The 15,052-nt window shown below is 29.2% G+C and overlaps 1 protein-coding gene across 1 annotated transcript; it reads right to left on the bottom strand.

The window, feature by feature from the left end:
- Window positions 1-1,550: 1,550 nt before the first annotated feature.
- On the bottom strand, window positions 1,551-13,711 carry LOC106682288 (PMS1 protein homolog 1). The gene is made up of 13 exons (XM_014423045.2): window positions 13,351-13,711; window positions 13,159-13,279; window positions 12,917-13,081; window positions 12,541-12,815; window positions 12,340-12,465; window positions 11,006-11,152; window positions 10,370-10,921; window positions 9,902-10,097; window positions 6,508-6,784; window positions 6,037-6,228; window positions 4,259-4,389; window positions 3,984-4,141; window positions 1,551-1,868 (listed from the first exon to the last, which is right to left on the bottom strand). Exons 1-13 carry the CDS (start codon window positions 13,486-13,488, stop codon window positions 1,707-1,709), a joined length of 2,640 nt encoding a protein of 879 aa, XP_014278531.1. The 5' UTR covers window positions 13,489-13,711; the 3' UTR covers window positions 1,551-1,706.
- Window positions 13,712-15,052: the final 1,341 nt, after the last annotated feature.

The raw sequence follows: 15,052 nt of genomic DNA, 5'->3' as shown, positions 1-15,052 counted from the left end.
CGGGTGGCCTCCATGGGTGGTATATCAGGTGTACCTGGAAGACAGTAAGGTAGTTGACACCCGCTATAAGCAGCACACGGGATAAATCAGGAGCGATAAGGCTAGCTAATAGGGAGCATGTGCATCATTTATCGGAGGGGTTCGGTCCAAGGTTCCCACGTTGTGGGGCACGCTACATCGGCTTCCCAGCACCTTGAAAGCTCTTCTTCAACCACCGACTTTCCTTTTATCTCAAATTAATTTTATATAAATATTGTAAATACATACAATATATAAATACATAAAAATAATATACAAGTAAAGGAGATAGTAGGTACGATTCTGTGAATCTTTGATGACTAGATAAAAACCCCTATGAGTTCTATTTTCGATACCTCGGTGCAATTGTTTTGTCTAGAAAAAACTCTCATTTATGAACGGCCTAGTAATGAATATATAAAAGTCAGAATAATTAGTCATTTAAATTTTAGAATTAAAAAATATAAATCGTTTATTTTTGGCAGTAGTGGCATTAGCAAGCCAAGTCCATTACCCCAATGATGCTGCACCGTATAGGAAGGTCATAAAAAATTTAAGAAAAGTAATTTTCATTTAAAAAATCACTATTTATAAATTTACAATATCTTTTGTCTTATCTTTTATTCATAGGAATATGATGGTTTGAATACGCACTGTAATACATACATTGTTTGTTGAACTTTCGCTTATATTGGTCTGATCACGAGTGAAATGTTTGTATTTATTTATTTTTTTGTTTCGGGACGCTGATTATGTATTTTAGCTTGGTGGGTTTAATATTTCTGCTGGTACCTGTTTTTGTTCCCCATTTCACTGAACAACATTCTATCTTATATTTTCGAATCCCGATCATTTCAAAACTAAAAAAAAAAAAGAAATCACAAACAAAATTGTATGAAATTTTCTCTACTTTAATTTGGAATAACTAAACCCAATCAGGCGAAGTGGTTGCTACTAAACGATGCCCTAGAAAAAATAGTATTGAGTAAAAGCTGTAATCCATGATGCATGTCACTTTCACATGTTGAGGCAGATTATGTCTGTAATTCCATTTAACACTATAATACTTCCATTCTCAGGCTCAGTGCATATCTAGACTTCCTTCTAGACAAAAGACTTATATGAAACTACACCCCAACCCTAAGAGACAATAACTTAACTGACAACATAGCCAGATATCTAAACTGCTGATCCGGATATCTTACTTTTCAATTAACAACATACTATTAATTCACAAGACCAGGAGTGATCATTATTTTGGGTTCAGAAAAGGTATACTTCTGTCGAGGCAAGTGTCCATTCCAGGCAACAATTTAAGAGGTGAGGTGCACTACTATGTGAGGACTTTGGGCATTCAATATGGTTAGGTCAAGGGGATCAGACCTATGAAGATTATAAATTGAAAATTGTATGATTTTCAGAATAATTTAAAGATTTTAGTAAAAGTTAACTGTTATTGGTTTAAAAATTATTTGTATCTTTAAATTAAATATAACACTGAACAATAACAAAGGAATGAATGATAACAAAACTTAAAACAGAGAAATATTCATTTAATAGATATAGATCAATTAAATAAACATAAAAGTAAAATAAAATAATTTACATTTAAACAAATATGTACAAATCAAAAGTAATAAATCCTGTGAGTATAGATATTAATGAAAGTTAGTAAATGTTTTAAATCATTATATGAAATCTTTTAAGTTTATTCTTTTAAAAACAGCTTTTTGATGAGGACAACGTTTTGTTTTTGGCTTAACGTGATCAAGCCAGAATCTGAATTCATCGATAACCCTGTCACTTTCTTGGTCAACATCATTCTTACTTATGAAGCGAATAGTTTCTCCCTGAAAAACAAACAAAACTAGAAACAATTTTTTATTGAATTTTTTTTTTTAATAATTTATTTATTGTTATTTACAACTGTATAAAAATATATACAACAAGTAAATTTGCTATAGGTGAGATAGTGACATGATACAAACATGTGGAGAATCTACCCATAGATAGGACTCCAATAACATTTCTAGAAGAGAAGATCCCGAGGCCATCTTCTTTTCAGACGCCTAGGAGTATTATTAGGTAATGAAGGAGAAGCCAGGTTAGAAACAAGTGGATTTGTGTGGTTGGGAAGTTTTCCATGGAAGGAATGGTATCTGGTTTTGGCCAAATCGGCAACATATGGGACATTGAGGTCATGATGGATGACTTGATTTGTGACAAAGTAAGGAGCGTTAAGGATTTTACGAAGGATTTTGGACTGTAAGGATTGGATTCGGGAGGAATTTGTATTATTGAATTTAATAACAAATTCAATTTTTAAGTGAAAGTTAAATAAATAACATTACTAACTAATGAGTGATTTTTGATAGTAAAGTACATTTACTTTACTATAATGATATTTCATAATGATTCATCATTATGAATCATAAATAATAATTAAAAAGTAAATGAACTGAGCTACAAGAAATCAGAACATCAAGACAATCCATAACAATGGAAGAAATAATAACGGTAATAAGTTAGAAAGCTGACACAGCAACCAGGAATTAGCACAAGAGATCTAGAATCATCAGAGTTAATAAAGGATAAAAGAAGTTATGAAGTTTGTGGAGTAAACAAAAGAATATGGCATTAGATGGAAAATAATAAGCTCATTTTGGTGGCTCACTTGCTGTCACTTAGAATGTTGAAAATGGTATAAAATAAAGACAAGGATTAGCAAAACTGGAGATTCGGTGGAAATACTCTAAAGAGAATTGCTAACACACATTTCCCTATTGAACCCCATTGTCACCAGATTCTGGAACTTATATTTATGTCATGCATATTCAGCCATCTATGTATCAATATTAATATAGGGCTATGAATTAGCAGATCGATTTCCATTGTTACACTCTTTTATATATTTTTATCAAAAATGGCCCAAATAATTCAGTGCATTCATGAGTCACCTCAACCTTCTTCAGATATTTTATACAATAATTGGGTTTAAAAAATATTAAGATACTATTCTCAGCTTAAAATGATCTACCATGTTTAATACCATAAATGAACAGTAATACAATAGTCTTTAACAAACTGAGTAACTTTACAACAGAAAAATAATAAATGTTTCCAACTTTAAAGTGAGGCTTCATCTCCTCAGTAATTTTTTTTATACATAGTTGATCCCTCTTAATTAAACATTGATACTATCACTGATTATATATATTTTATTATAACTGTATTTATTTTGAGACCTTAAAGCTTACTACTAGCATTCTGAATATAATTCACAATTTTCACAAATCAGCATAATAACACCAGATCAGTAGTGAAGCATAGAATGCATCTTACTGCTCAGAAGTAAACATTTTTGAAAACCAATTACTCTTTTGACGCATTCCACCGCATTGAATAAAATAAAACAGGTCAGAAATGATAAATATTAAATCTCAAAACAATATCAATCAATTTGGAAAGTATACTATGTTTTGTCCATTCACAGTCTAATACAAATAATAAAATAACATAATACCAATAGCATAGGATAAATTTAATATTTGAGTGGCAGAGGGAACCTTAAAACGAAACATTTATACATTTTTGATGTCAAAAAAATTAAATTTGTTCCTAAATAATTCTTCAAATTATTATTTTAAAAATAGATAGTAAATTCAAAAGTAAATCAAGACTAAATAAAATAATATCCCAGTAATATCATGGAGAACGAACAAGTTAATACTTATATGCTGAAATAATTAGTAATATGAAACAATTTAAAAATTTTAGGCAGGAAGACATGACACAATCAACTAGTTCTTTCCCTCACGAATTGTCCACCATAACTTCTAAGATATTTTTTTTTAATTGTTACTTTTTTTTCTAATTTCATCTAAACTATCTTTGACGACCATGTAATAACAAATTATGACTTCACAAATTACATCTGAAGAATAAAAACGTTTTAGTCAACTCACCCGAATGTAACTTAGGATTTTTAATGGCCGACAATCTTCCAATGGCAATTCAGGATTTGAGGTTTCAATTAGACTTAAAATTTCTTTCAGGTCATCCAATCCAAAAAATGCCACATGCAGTGGTACATCAGTAATTAGAAAACTACATCCAGTTGGGTCTAAGAATGAGATTATCAAAAAATAAATAAATAAAAAATAAGTTATTATGGAGGTTTTAAGATTACATCAACCATTAGTAATAGTAACAAAAGTAGTATAATATTATAGATGCTCACCCTCCTTTATGAGTTCTATTCTAAGACCATTCCTCGATATTCTTTCATCAGAAATTATAACAGCACCACATTTCACATCAATAGCTGTCTCCATTGAAACCAATATTGACCACAGTGATTCTCCTAAATCACTAAGGAAAATAAATAAGCATAATATGACGATACCTATAATCATGTCAGAGTAACAGTTCACACTAACTATTGAGTGGGTTAGTACTCACTGATATTCTATGTTCTACTGTTAGGAATTATAACCTACACTATTATTATTACTTTTTGATTAGTACACAACTGTTGACTTCTGTTCTTTGCACTTACTCAAAAAAGATCAACAAACCCCTAGCGGATCATTTTCAGTTGAGGTTAGGCCTACATTACATAAATACAAAGCAATCTATAGTACCAAGCTATAATCGATAAAAATGTCAACCATATTTTCTAGGTGTAAAAATGATTACAAACCCAACTACTCATGTTGTGAACTAAGCCTGTTGCCTGTTATGAAATTAATTTTATTTAACATAAATTGTTTGTTATAACCTTAATCAATAAATAACACATATAATATAAAAATATAAATATGTTAACAACTTTTTCATGATTTTTTTTTTTTAAACATAATAACAAGAAGGAATTCTGACATAATATAATCTAAACAGAATGACAAGAAACTAGAATCATACTTTTAAACCCAAATTCCATATTTTAATAAAAACTTTTTACTAATTTTTATTTAAACATAATATATTTTTTTTGTAATGTTTCAGCTCCTTTCATTATTTTCAAACTATTCACAAACTAAGTTTTCACCACAGTCTCTAAAATTATAGACTATGTATACAATTTAAAAAAGTATTTGTTAAATAATATAAAATTTTGTTTTAAATTTTCATTTTTACAACCATACAGTCAAGTTCAATGTGTTGGTGAAACGTTTTTCTTTCATTTCCTTTGAGTATCATGAAATACTTTTTTCTCAACATTAGCTAACCAAACTTCAACATCACACGGGCATATTAAACTCAATATATGTTTGTGATAATGAAGTTTTCTAAGTAATTATTATGAAACAAGTATTTTAGGATATTAAAAAAAAGTTTCATCAACTGAACTGTCTTGACCGGATCGATTCCAAAAATAAAATAAAATAGAATTTTACAATATTTAACAAGTACTTTATCAAAATAAATGTTGAGTATTCAGTGGATGTCTTGAAAATGCCAAATGAGCCAGAACTAAATTAATGCAAATGTCACTAAAGCAAAGAACTATATTTCAAAATACATTTAAAAAAAGTTTTTATCAATGTGGTTTTCATATGAGGGTTTAGAAATATGATTCTAGTTTTTTATGACCAATGTTTTAATTTTATTATGTTTTATCAATGTTTTTGTAATGTCTCTTGATTCAAACATTTACAAAATAATATACAACTGACCATGTAACCAATGTTTTTTTGTAATGTCTCATTATGATTCAAACATCTCGAAATTGAAATGAGGAGAAATTTTTTTGTGTAAAAAACTTATGACCTTGAATGATAAATATACTATGAATTGATATAAATTGCCTAACATCAAAAATATACTAACTATATAAATTCTATACTTAAGAACCATCCATAATATTGAACATAAAAACTATTTATATTATATTTATGTTTGAGTAACTAACTAATTTTTTATCTCATAAACCAGAAAAACATTTAAATTAAGATAATACATTTTTTCCTCCAACTTTTCAAAAATAATCATCTTTTAACTCTATAGTCTACTTACTCTTTTTTAACTGCAATTCCTGATTCTAAGACCTTAAGGGGAACAATCATAGTTTTTAAATTTTTGTAATATAACAATGCTTCCTGGAGCCTTCTAGTACTAAAAATGTAAAGGTCATATGTAATTGCAACACATTTCAAGTCTTCATTTAATTCGCCCAAGAATCTGAATCCCAGTTCTGTTTCTGATGTTCTGCAAATCAAAATTATCTAGTGATATTTCATTTAAGTAAAAAGTTTTAAAAATAATCTTTATTACTTTTCTAGTGAAACCAATAATCAACTACTATATAAAAGGGGAAGGCAAGCCCGTACAATGGACGGTTAAATCAATTGAAAATAAATATCAATTTATTTATTTATTCCACTCCATTTCAGTAAAAAAAAAAAAAAAAACTTTTGGATTATACTATAATGTTAAACAACATAAAATTATAAATTGGTGATTAAGTAAATAAAAAGTAAAATTTACCTTTCCTTTACAGATATTTTTAAAGATTCCATATTTATGTCTAAATCAATTTCAGTATGGTAGGTTCTCTTCTTTAAAACCCTCTTTTCATTGCATTTTTCTAGAAATTTCTTTAATCGCTCTCTCATAACAGCAGTGTCTTTGTTCTCCTTCTCCTTCTGTTTCTTCTTTGCTTTTTCAAGATAATTGTCTTTGTCGATATCATTCATTTCTCTCCATTTTGTTGCAAGTTCACTAGCAACTTTAGTGAAGTTTGAGCCATCTCCATTCTTAGAAACTAAAGTGATCAAACTTGAAATGAATACGCATTTAATTTATTAAGAAAATAAATCATTACATTACATCACACTTCAAAAAGTCTTGATACTGAAAAGAGAAGTGAAATGTCTTTAATTGATTTTTTGAGTACTGTTGAACAAATGGTAAGTATAAATTGTTGAGTATTTTGTACATTAAATATAATCTATAATAACCTATAATCTATGAAGGGTCTGAGAATTTTTATTGAGTAGTATTAATTTTAAGAATGTGTGTAGCTTTGGGGCAGAGTTAAAAAAAAAAACTTTTTGTTTCAAGTATTACTGCAATGACATCAATGAAAAGATAAAATTGCTGTTCTGAAGTATAACACCATTACTAAAGTCTTTGTGCATTAATTTATAGCTTACATTTAAGTTTCCATCGTACCTCTATTTGACTGTGATGCAAATGATATGTATTAGAAGCACCAGAGAAAAAAGAGAAATTTGAATTTAAAGTAAGTTCTTTAGTTGGCATATCGTACCTGATAAGGGGTCATACCAAAGCAACCACCTGAGTCATTTACCCTGGCAGCAAGACATATTAAAAGTAATTATATATATATATATATATATATACACACACAGATACCAGTTGGGATGAGGGTGGTACCTAGACAGCCCTTATCTCACCCTGGGCACACTAAAATTCCTGGCCAAAGACAATGACCTTGGTCAAAGAAGGAAAGCTGCCTTAAAGTAAAGATAAGAGACACCTGCATGCCTCTTGGCCAGGCCTTATCTCTAGGATATAGAGAACTAATTGCTCGGGGTCAGGGAGAGAGAGAGAGACCAAGAAACCCAGAGGATGATGCCCTGTCCACCGCCTCTGAACTATATTTTAAAGAGAGGGGGACCTGGCTGCGGCCAATGAGAAAACCAAGATCGGAAGTGGGGAGGAATGAGAAGTAAGGGGAGGAAAAAGAGTAAAAAGAGGGTAATGAACGAAGGAAGTATCAGTTTTTGAGAAAGACGAGGAGTAGGGCTGTTTTTGAGAGAGACGAGGAAGAGAGCAGCTTGAGGGAGACAGGAGTTGAGGATCAGTTGGAGAGAGTAGGAGGAAGTCACAGACTGAGGTCAGCCATCAAGCCAGAGCAGTCAGCGGAATATGGACGCGCCGCCACAAGCTGCCCAACGCACCAAGAAAAGTAAGACTTTTAAGTTGTATTTTGAATGACAAGTGTAAAATTGATAAACTTTGAGTCAATATAAATAACAAAGATCCCAACTGGTACTTCTCAATTCATAATATAATAATAAAAGTTTAAGGAAATAGATCTAACATGCTCTCTTATAATATTGTTCTTGCTTATATATGATTGTAAATATAAAATAATATTTATAATTAAGAATCCCTGCATGCCACCTCATAATAATAGCATAGTAAATTGATAAATGCGATACCGCTGGAGAAGAACTCCAATGATTAAATATAAATATTCATATCTAGCATATCATAGCAAGGGGGTCCAGATGGTGTCTAGTGTTTGAATTAAATATAGCGCATACATTTTCAGGCGGTTCCTGATGAGAATTAAATGAAGTTTTAAGAGATAAGTACTCTGCTTGGCCAATAAGAATAAAGCAATATTATTTCAGTAAGACCACACTCTACATAACCACTCAATCCATCACGCTTACTGAAAAATTTTCAGAAATAGATTATATTAGCAATATGCCCCACCCTTCTTTCAGGTCTGAGATAGCACCATCTGAAAATAGTCTTTCCCGGCAATGGCACATTTTTTGCAAAGATTGACATTAGGAAAACAAGGAGGAGGTTAAAACAGGATGTGAGTTTTTGTCTCAAACACCAAGGGTTGCTATAACAAACAAATTCAACTTTTGCCAGAAAAGAGAGTTAAAGAAATTAACAGTAATGGCCTATATCTTAAATGTTAATGTGGAGATTTTATGATGAAATTTAAAAAGTCTTATTTTATGCACAAAAACGTTTGTAATGACCTAGTATCATTATCATATCAGAGTCTAAAACCAAATTGGTGAAAAGGAACATATTTTTCAGTTTTTAGATTGGTTTTAGTGTCTTTAATAATATTTTTCAAATAAGTTCCTTATAACTGGCAGCAGGAGTGGAAAGAGAGATCATTATGAGGATTGGGTTTGGAATTATTTATATAGCAGATTGCTTCTGAAGATGAGAAAAATACATCATAAGTACAATTGCATTACATAAATAGGAAAGGAAAAGAAGGGCTATTTGAGGTGAGTAACAAAGAATAAAAGAAGTGATAAGAAGTATCATTTTTTCTATTCAAATTTTGTAGGTCTTTAGAAGAGGAAATTTAGTTTCCGAGTTAGAATCTGGCTCAAAAATGTTTAGTATCAATAATCAGGGATGTGGGCTAGCATGTAAAGAAATAGTAAAAATATAAGTTACTTTGACTATTTTTTTAACAGCAAAATTAAATATTTTAATGATAACAATAATTTTTTATGTGTAAGAAGTAAACATTTTTTACTGAAAATTCTTGGATTTATATAAAATACTTATTATAGAAGAAGGGGTTGCTGGGAGAGGAATAAAAATCTACATAGAAAACCCGACAGCAATTGGGGCACTTAGCAAACCAGTTAGATGATCTAAAGTTATTGAAGACTGCTATGCAGAATTTAACAATAAATTATAATAATAAAGTTAGCATTGAATGGGTCATGGGTCAAATTAGCAAACCTGGTAATGAGAATACTGACAGATTAGCTAGGAATAGTTCTGAGATCACTCCTATTACACAGGAGCTCATGTGTGGATAAGCCTTAGCTATGCAAAAAGGAAAATAAAGGCGGCTTATGGCTTAAATGGTAAACTACATTTATTAGACAAACTACAGCTACATTCTAAGCTGTTCCACGGACGAATTCCAGGCAATAAAAATGTTAATTTTTTTAATAATATTTCAAAATATGACCAAAATAATGATTTTCTCATATTTTACAAAATGAATTTGAAAAAAAAAATAAAGCAACATATAAAACAAAAATCATTACATTCAACAAGAAAACATTAAAATAAATTAACTAGAATGTATTCCAATAGAACTACTAAAGATATACATAATAATATAGAAGCTTACTTTTACTAATTGCTTCTGAAGCATACTTCGTAAACCCCGCCATATCTTTGCAACCCATTTGACTGCTTACACTTCTCTCACCAGTAGAAACCTGGCTATTAACGGCTGAGTCATTTAAACATGAATCAACTTGATTATTAAAATAACTTAAGTCTTTCTTTTCATCAGTTTTGCAATCCAACAATACCGTGGAACTCTAAAGAAGAAGCAATTTTTTTTAACTAAGGCACTTTAACAATATAAAAGTGCTAATAAAAAAATAATCAAAGTTGTTCTACAGCTTGAACATCCACAACTTACATTTTATAATAAAATAGATTTCAACTTTCTGGTTTTGGAATAAATTAAATTTATATTTATACATAAATTTAATTTATTCCAAACATTCAATTTTAAAAAGGCAGAACAAAACTTTGATAAGATTATAACCTTTCTATAAAAACTATATGGACAATAAGTTATACTTACTTTAATCAAATCACCATCCAAGCGCACATCTCCTCTACTCCACTGTGAAAGTGTTATATTATCAATGTTAATATCTACATTAGCAACTCCTGAATTTTCTTCAGTAGAACTATTATTTTTATCACTTGTCGTAGTATCAGCTAAGTTGGTCTTTTCAAAATCAGTTACAGTAACTGGAGATTTCGGAACTTCAGTGCCAACTAGGATTTCAATATTGCCTTCAACTATTCCTTCCATAAATGAGATTTCATTAAAATCCCTTTCATGAATTACTGGACCAGCTTCATCAGTCATTGTTTTACAGTTCTCATTAATTAATTTTAAGTCTGATCCGTCACAATCTTCTAGATCATCTCCCTCAGTCATATATTCAACTTTTTCAATTAATTCTAGTTTTGATTTTTTTCCACCGTTTTTAAGCTCATCATTTTTCCTTTTGATACAATTTCTTTCTATTTCTTCATTGATTACATCATGGAATTCTTGGGGTGTATCAATGGGTCCTATATAATACAGAACAAGTTGTTTTTTAAGAACATTTCCAATTTCTTCCTGTTAAAGATAAAATGCTCATATAAATCATTACAAATATTAATTAATATTAATAATAACAAAAATGGCTTTTCTAGAACATACAATATCTTTTATGATGACCCTAGTTTTATTTGGTTCCAAATTCACATCTAAACAATCAGGAGGTAACTTAATAGAAACCAGGCAGGTAGGATACTTTCCTGAAGGTACCTCATGGCCAAAATAAGAGAAAATCTCATCCTGAACTATCTATAACAAATTTTTAATTAATATAATTTTTTTAAAAATGGATATTATTTTAATATCTTTATTTTTTTGAGAAATAAATCAAAGTAGAACTAACAATTACAATATATAGCTACCGTTAACTTCACTATTTAAGTAAATTACAGATGAAAAAAAAAAAACATAAATTTATATGAAGATATAGTTGTAATCGAATGAAGGCACTGTTTCCAAATATTAATTTTCAAATGTTGAAAAGTAAGTCAAAGGAAATTTAAACTAAAATCAAACAATTTATTTTATTTTTTCAAGATCATATTATATTACTCAATTTTAAAAGTAAGATTATAAAATTATTTTCTTTTAATGTATAAGAATCTTATAAGACTAAAAAAAAAAAAGTAAATGTAGAAAATAGCAAATAAACAGTACTGGTGTTCACCAGTAGTAAAATAACAAATAATAAAATATTCTATATTTTTTAAATAAATAAATCAGTTCATCCAAAAATATTTTATAAATTAAAATTATTTGCATTTTTTAATATTCAATAAAAGAAAACATTTGTCCTTTCAGTACAAAGTGAGGTTCTAGAAATTATTCAAAAATAACAACATTACCAATAGCAAGCAAATACTGCTTTGTATCTATAACATTATAAATGAAATTTTAATATTACACAATAAATCTATATTAAGAATAAAATATTATAAATGAGAATTTAACTATTTAAGTTAATAGTTAAGAACAGCGTAAGATGAGAAGGGGTACAAAGGCGCAGATGGACAACAGTATTTATAAATAATCAAGCACCTTAAAAAGCAAGAAAATAAATTTATTATTAATTTAAATTCATTTAAGACTCTAGAAAGATTTGTATAAAATTCAAGAATGTTTTACTGCATTAAAAAAATGTTGTTATCTCAGATATAATAACATGTATTATGTTTATATTATTTTTTTACAATACAAGAGGATAAAAACTCTTTGTCACTTGATTTATTTAAATTATATTACTACCACTGTTGAGGAATAATGATTTCAAGACTTCATTTTTTAACCTTCTCTTTATATAGTATAAGGAGTATAATTCTTAAAAGTAAATAATTAAAAGATTTAAATAATTAAATACCACAAGGATACAGCTTTCCGATCCACAAGCGATTTTGATATAATGATTACTTAAGTATAAATCCTTCACTTATAAATACCTTCTCGATAATTTTGTTCTTAATAGGTCTTAGATTTATAAACAAATACATAGCATCTCCAGGATTCCCATAACAAGTACTAGCGATATTACAAGCTCTAGCAGGTACTAATAAATCAAAAGATATCTGAAATATTAATTGGCCTATATTAACAAAAAATAATAGAAGCACTAATAATAATCTAAATAAACAAAACCTTACATTTTTACTTTCATATTTAATATCAGTCAGTTGTTTGACGATAGTAGGGGCAATTATTTGAACTAAGGATTGTCTCAAAGTAGAAACGCAATTCTTTTGCCATATACAAAATTTGTTGTGTGTTAAAACAACTCGTAACCTTGGATGAATAACTGCTAATGTTTTTACTACTTGTTCGACTTTCTTTATCTCATCCATTTTCCTTCTCCCATTTGTCAAGAATTGTTTCCTAACAGGAAGATTTTTGAACAAATTTTCAACTATTATGGTGGTTCCTGCAATAATATATGAAGTAATAATGCTGTCAACAGACAGAAGAATTTTGTATGATATATTTAAATTGTTAGAATATTAACTAATAATTTTAAAATCATACCTTTTATAATATGTGAAATTTTGTTACTTTTAATATTTCCATCATGATCGAATCCATATGTCAAAGCAACATCCTCGCCTTCTGAAATAGTAGTTATAGTAACTGTAGCCAGAGCACATAAAGAATTCAAAGCTTCACCTCTAAAACCGTAAGTATCCAATTTATCTATAACAGAGAAATTTATTTTCAATACTTGAATTAAAAATTATAGATAAAACAGCAGCTCTTCAACAAAAACTCACATAAATCATCAAAATTATTGATTTTTGATGTATAACTTTTTTTACACATATACTGAACTTCCTCTCGTTTCACTCCTTTTCCATTATCTTTAACTTCTATTTTATCCAGGCCATGATTTTCCTAAGATAAAAAAAATTTGAATAACTTACCAAATAATTGGTTTAGCTATTAAATAGAATACAAGAACATACTAATTTAACTTCAATGTTAGTTGCTCCAGCATCTATGGAATTTTCAATTAACTCTTTTATTACTGATGATACAGAGGTAATAACCTGGGTACTGCTAATTAATTTAATGGTTGAAGGCGGTAATTGTTTTAAGGACATAGTTATAACAATAAATAAATGCAATACTAAAGGCTATGTAAAGCATTCAAATTTTAAATTAAATACTAGAATATAAATAAAATTGTTCTTTAATATAATTATATGCATATTTTGCACCATGGGGATTTAAAAAATTAAAATTTAGATAATATCAAGCAATAATGTAACAAATACTAATCTAAAAGTTACAAAAAACAAAAACAAAATTTGGTGGGAAAAAAAGAGGTAATCTTCAGGTTAAATTTCGTGTCATTGTATTCATAGAACTACGAAACAAGGAGGTTTCATTGATAAGAAAAATATAGGACAACTATTGTCTTTCTATAAAAAAATCAACTAGTTTTTTTTTCACAATTTAACAAAAAAATAAAATCAAAAACCTTCGTTAAAGATAATTACACTAAAAGTTTTGATATAAGTGTAAATCGACATTTATATTCAAACTAAAGGAGGTTAATGATTGTGATAGACAAAACAATTTATTTAGAGTAGCAATTGTAACTGTTTCTTCTACTTAAATAAAAACCTTATATAGAATCTCTTCTTATTAATTAAGGTAAATTAATAACGTTCAATGAATTTAATTTTTTCTGCTGATTGTAAAATTAAATTTTACGAACTTAAAGCGTAATTTTTAGGTTTTTCCTTCTAATTTTGTGGAGTTATTGGCTAACATTTAATTTCTGCCTCGACAAATGTGCAGCATAAATTCCATGTAATTAATCTACATGCACTCATAAGGGATGTTTTGCTATTAGTGAATGAGCACAAGCCATTTTTTTTCACATTTCATACTCTAATATAAATGTCAGATGAGTCAATTGACAGTCTGAAAACACCTACTTACCTCTTTTAAATTAACAAGAATAAGTCTTTAAGGAACGATTAATATATTTGTCTGTATTAATCAGCCAACATTGGAACACACGAAACAGAGTTACCCAACTCTACGCACGCACACCTTGGGTTGGAAATTGGCACACGGCCCGTCAATATGTTTGTAAACAAATTTTATTCTTAATCAACTTTAAAGAAAAAATTGAAGTTCTCTTCTGGGTATGAAAGAGTTATTGAGACTCGTTTAAGACATGTTTAATATAAGTAACGAAAGTGCTTTCTTACAGAAATAATAATGCAGAAGGTGGTAGACAGGGTGGCACACTACTCTCCTAGCAAGTTAAGAAGAGGGAGTTGACCACGCCCTCGAAGCTCAGCTTTACGTAAGAGGAATGTCCGCCATTAAAACCTAACCTATAACATAAAACTGTCAGTGATTGGTTGGAGTCCTAGAAAACACACCGAGTTAGTTGAGGATTTTCCTTAGTGACGTCATACCTGGGCGGGTCGACTTTTATTTCGGTTAGGTAACATGGAATGAAAGTTTTACCCATTTAATTTGATGAAAATCTACCCATAACAGCAGAATTGACACTTTTAATTTGATGAACATCTACCCATAACAGCAGAATTGACAAACACACATATTGTGATTATACCAAATATTAAAGTCAGAGAATATTTGTGGCTAGTTTAACCATTTTTGTGTATTGGCACCAATCTTGCC

This window comes from Halyomorpha halys, unplaced genomic scaffold (assembly GCF_000696795.3).
Source record: "Halyomorpha halys isolate HHAL.00 unplaced genomic scaffold, Hhal_1.1 Scaffold400.1, whole genome shotgun sequence".
Lineage (NCBI taxonomy): Eukaryota > Metazoa > Arthropoda > Insecta > Hemiptera > Pentatomidae > Halyomorpha > Halyomorpha halys.
This window is presented reverse-complemented; position numbering and strand designations above follow the sequence as displayed.

What these genes read in the sequence shown, in the direction of transcription:
- LOC106682288 (XM_014423045.2), bottom strand. Translation starts at nt 13,488, where the DNA reads ATGTCCTTAAAACAATTACCGCCTTCAACCATTAAATTAATTAGCAGT. An exon ending in GGAATTGCAGTTAAAAAAGA is followed by an intron (nt 4,390 to 6,036) that starts GTAAGTAGACTA and finishes TATTTTCCTTAG; the next exon opens with TGATTTAGGAGAATCACTGT. An exon ending in AAATCCTAAGTTACATTCGG is followed by an intron (nt 1,869 to 3,983) that starts GTGAGTTGACTA and finishes TTTGTTTTTCAG; the next exon opens with GGAGAAACTATTCGCTTCAT.